The sequence below is a fragment of the Boleophthalmus pectinirostris genome, unplaced genomic scaffold (assembly GCF_026225935.1).
Source record: "Boleophthalmus pectinirostris isolate CB_2022bp ecotype Guang Dong unplaced genomic scaffold, ASM2622593v1 HiC_scaffold_21, whole genome shotgun sequence".
NCBI classification, from domain to species: domain Eukaryota; kingdom Metazoa; phylum Chordata; class Actinopteri; order Gobiiformes; family Gobiidae; genus Boleophthalmus; species Boleophthalmus pectinirostris.
The window spans coordinates 38,397,002-38,402,001 of NW_026571175.1; the positions used below are offsets into that span (position 1 = coordinate 38,397,002).

Here is a 5,000-nt window from a genome sequence, read left to right on the forward strand (position 1 = left end):
GACCAATCAGAGCAGGAAGAAAGTCCTGAGCGCTCCGACCCTCAGCCTGTCCCTCGGTCAGTCCTCCTTTAGTCCTGTTCTAGTCTTGGTTAAGTCCTGGTCTGGTCCTGGTCCGGTCCTGATTCGGTCCTGGTCCAGTCCTGATTTAGTCCCGGTCTGACCCTGGTCTCTTGCAGGTGGCGGGTCCGTGGTCTCTGAGGACTTGTCCGCGGTCTTGTCTCCGTCGGTGGACGAGGTGGATCTGGACCTCGAGGCCCTGGAGACGCCCTCGGACTCTGAGTCTCTGCACTTCCCCTCAGACTTCGACCTGGACCTGGACCTGGAGGGTAAGACTCCATGATCCACCAGTTAGTCCTGACCCGGGTCCAGACTCAGACTCAGACTTTAGAATTAGAACCAGACTCAAGATTCAGACAGAGTTGTACAGTTGTAGGGAGTATTATCTGTTACAAAGGGGTGAGTAGTACAGTTGTAGGGAGTATTATCTGTTACAAAGGGGTGAGTAGTACAGTTGTAGGGAGTATTATCTGTTAGTCCAGGTCTGTGTGTGAGGAGGAAACGACATGAGGTCAGAGGTCAGAGGTCAGAGGATTATGGGCCGTGTGTCGTTTGTGTTTTCAGAGGACATGCGGCGTCTGGGCGTGGCGTCGTCCGGCCCCTCCTCGGTACGTGGCCCCTCCCCCTCGCGGCGTGGCCACTCCCCCTCGCGGCGTCGCTCTCTGGGGCTGGAGCCTGAGGACATGGTGGACAATGTGGGCAGAAGGTGGCGCTCGTTCACCTCCAACGGACTCACGACCCTGGTCAACATGAGCCTGATCCAGGACTACGTCAGGGTCATCTCCCACGGAGGTCAGACCGGGTCCACCCCGGGTCCACACCGGGTCCACACCGGGTCCACACCGGGTCTAGTCCTGGTTTAGTTTCATTATAATGAGAAACATTTCTAAAGTTCAAATGTGTTTCTGTGTTTTTCAGGTTACTACGGCGACGAGAATGACATCATCGTCTTCTCTTCCTGTTTTTTACCTGAAAACTCCATCGACTCGTACGAGCAGGTGATGGACCACCTGTTCAGGTCAGTGCAGACCGGGTCAGACCTGGTTTAGTCCTGGGTTAGTATTATGTACACAAAGTACACAAAAGTATTTTGTATACATGATGGGCAGTAGTACTGTAGTAGTAGTAGTAGTAGTATTTGTACTTGCAGGTACGTGATGGGGACTCTGGAGCTGATGGTCTCGGAGGATTACGTCGTCATTTATCTTTGCGCTGGAGCTCAGAAGAACCAAGTCCCGGCACTGAGCTGGCTCCGAGACTGTTACACCACCATCGACCGACGGTGAGAAAAACACACAGAGAGACCCCAAAAAACACCAGAGAGACCCCAAAAAACACCAGAGAGACCCCAAAAAACACCAAAAAAAACACAGAGACCCAAAAAACACCAGAGAGACACCAAAAAAACACCAAGAGGAGACCCCAAAAAACACCAGAGACCAGACCCCAAAAAACACCACAGAGACCCAAAAAACACCACAGAGACCCAAAAAAACACCAGAGAGACCCCAAAAACACCACAGAGACCCAAAAACACCACAGAGAGACCCCAAAAACACCAGAGAGACCCAAAAAACACCACAGAGAGACCCCAAAAAACACCACAGAGACCCCAAAAACACCAGAGAGACCCCAAAAAACACCAGAGAGACCCAAAAAAAAACACCAGAGAGACCCCAAAAAAAAACACCACACAGAGACCCCAAAAAAACACCACAGAGACCCCAAAAAACACCACCAGAGAGACCCAAAAACACCAGAGAGACCAAAAAACACCAGAGAGACCCAAAAAAACACCAGAGAGACCCCAAAAAAACCACAGAGACCCAAAAAACACCACAGAGACCCAAAAAACACCACAGAGACCCAAAAAAACACCAGAAGAGACCCCAAAAAACACCAGAGAGACCCAAAAAAACACCAGAGAGACCCCAAAAAACACCAGAGAGACCCAAAAAAAACCAGAGAGACCCAAAAAACACCAGAGAGACCCCAAAAAACCCCAGAGAGACCCAAAAAACACCAGAGAGACCAAACACCCAGAGAGACCCAAAAAAACACCACAGAGAGACCCCAAAAAACACCAGAGAGAGCCCGAAAAAAAAACACCAAGAGACCCCAAAAAACAAAAAACCAGAGAGACCCAAAAAAACACCAGAGAGCCAAAAAACACCCCAAAAAACACCAGAGAGACCCCAAAAAACCCAGAGACCACCAGAGAGACCCAAAAAAACACCACAGAGAGAGACCCAAAAAAACACACAGAGAGACCCAAAAAAACCAAGAGAGAACCCAAAACACCACAGAGAGACCCCAAAAAACACCGAGAGAGACAGAGAGACCCCAAAAAACACCAGAGAGACCCAGAGAGAACCACCAGAGAGACCCAAAAAACACACCAGAGACCCAAAAAACACCACAGAGACCAAAAAACACAAGAGACAGAGAGACCCAAAAAACACCCAGAAAGAGAGAGAGACCCAAAAAACGAGAGACCCCAAAAACACCACAGAGAGACCCCAAAAAAACACCAGAGAGACCCAAAAAAACAGAGAGACCCCAAAAAACACCACAGAGAGACCCCAAAAAACACCAGAGAGACCCAAAAAACACCACAGAGACCCAAAAAACACCACAGAGACCCAAAAAACACCACAGAGACCCAAAAAACACCAGAGAGACCCAAAAAACACCACAGAGAGACCCCAAAAAACACCAGAGAGACCCCAAAAAACACCAGAGAGACCCCAAAAAACACCAGAGAGACCCCAAAAACACCACAGAGACCCCAAAAAACACCAGAGAGACCCCAAAAAAAACACCAGAGAGACCCCAAAAAAACACCAGAGAGACCCCAAAAAACACCAGAGAGACCCAAAAAACACCAGAGAGACCCCAAAAAACACACCAGATGGACTACAGAAAAAGTCCTGGTTTAGTCCTGGTTTAGTCCTGGTTTACATACATACATAGTCCCACTTTAAACTGAGTTTTAGTCTCAACTTGTTTGAGATCAAACCTCAAACTGTTTTAGAACTAAACTAAACTCTCTCTTTTCTCTTTTCTCTTTTCTCTTTTCTCTTTTCTCTTTTTTCTTTTCTCTTTTTCTTTTTCTTTCAGGTTGAGGAAGAACTTGAAGGGTTTTCTCGTCGTTCATCCGACCTGGTTCATCAAAACTCTCATCACCATCGTCAAACCGTTCATCAGGTCTCCTTCAAAATAAAACACACAAAACAATGCTCCTTCAAAATAAAACACACAAAAACACTGCTCCTTCAAAATAAAACACACACAAAACAACTGCTCCTTCAAAATAAAACACACAAAAACACTGCTCCTTCAAAATAAAACACACAAAAACACTGCTCCTTCAAAATAAAACACACAGAAACACTGCTCCTTCAAAATAAAGCTCTGCACAGACCCGATCTTATTTCCTGCTGTCTCATACATGACCCCTGACCCCTGACCTCTGACCTCTGACCCGTGTGTTTTGTTCCAGTTCAAAGTTCAGTCGGAAACTTCGCTTCGTCGACAGCCTCCAGCAGCTGACTGAGCTCGTGCCCACGGAGCAGATCCAGATCCCCGCCTGCGTCCGAGAGTGAGGGACCTGACACACACCCGGGAGGGACCTGACACACAGGAGGGACCGGAGGGACCTGACACACACCACACCCGGGAGGGACCTGACACACACCCGGGAGGGACCTGACACACACCCGGGAGGGACCTGACACACACCGACCGGGAGGGACCTGACACACACGGGAGGGGACCTGACACACACGGGGAGGGACCTGACACACACGGAGGGGACACACACGGGAGGGACCTGACACACACACGGGGAGGGACCTGACACGGGACCTGACACCGGAGGGACCTGACACCACGGGAGGGACCTGACACACACGGGAGGGACCTGACACACCCGGGAGGGACCTGACACACACGGGAGGGACCTGACACACGGGAGGGACCACACACGGGGAGGGACCTGACACACACGGGGAGGGACCTGACACACACGCACGGGGAGGACCTGACACACCTGACACACACGGGGAGGGCACCTGACACACACGGGGAGGGACCTGACACACACACGGGGAGGGACCTGACACACACGGGGAGGGACCTGACACACGGGAGGGACCTGACACACACCCGGGAGGGACCTGACACACACGGGGAGGGGACCTGACACACACCGGGGAGGGACCTGACACACACGGGGAGGGACCTGACAACACAACGGGGAGGGACCTGACACACTGGGGAGGGACTGACCACACGGGGAGGGACCTGACACACACGGGGAGGGACCTGTCACACACGGGGAGGGACCTGACACACACGGGGAGGACCTGACACACACGGGGAGGGACCTGACACACTTGGGGAGGGACCTGTGACACACACGGGGAGGGACCTGACACACAACGGGGAGGGACCTGACACACTTGGGGAGGGAACCTGACACACACGGGGAGGGACCTGACACACACGGGGAGGGACCTGACACACTTGGGGAGGGACCTGACACACACGGGGAGGGACCTGACACACTTGGGGAGGGACCTGACACACACGGGGAGGGACCTGACACACTTGGGGAGGGACTGACACACGGGGAGGACCTGACACCACACACGGGAGGACCTGACACACACGGGGAGGGACCTGACACACACGGGGAGGGACCTGACACACACGGGGAGGGACCTGTCACACAGGGAGACTGACTTCCTGTCTGTTCGCAGGTTCGACCGGGCGTTGCCACGGTGACGGCGCCATTTTGATTTTCCGAGTCCAGACGAACAAAGACGTTTCCACGGCGACAATGTTCAAACAAACCAAAGAAATTATTTATTCAGATCAAAATCCTGTGTTTGAAATAAAGTGTTTTACCCAACTGTCAGTGCTGGTTTAGTCCTGGTTTA

At 51.8% G+C, this 5,000-nt stretch overlaps 1 protein-coding gene across 1 annotated transcript in view; it reads left to right on the top strand.

Annotated features, from left to right (window-relative positions):
* The window catches only part of bnipl (BCL2 interacting protein like), a 9,893-nt gene extending 4,926 nt beyond the window's left edge, over positions 1 to 4,967 (top strand). The window contains exons 2-9 of the mRNA XM_055157130.1: positions 1 to 56; positions 177 to 326; positions 622 to 849; positions 976 to 1,075; positions 1,208 to 1,339; positions 3,178 to 3,264; positions 3,560 to 3,658; positions 4,821 to 4,967. The exon at positions 1 to 56 is cut by the window's left edge and continues 22 nt beyond it. Of these exons, the coding sequence (XP_055013105.1) occupies positions 1 to 56; positions 177 to 326; positions 622 to 849; positions 976 to 1,075; positions 1,208 to 1,339; positions 3,178 to 3,264; positions 3,560 to 3,658; positions 4,821 to 4,845 (877 nt within the window). The 3' untranslated portion in view covers positions 4,846 to 4,967. The remainder of the gene's footprint in view (positions 57 to 176; positions 327 to 621; positions 850 to 975; positions 1,076 to 1,207; positions 1,340 to 3,177; positions 3,265 to 3,559; positions 3,659 to 4,820) is intronic.
* The last annotated feature ends 33 nt before the right edge of the window (positions 4,968 to 5,000 follow it).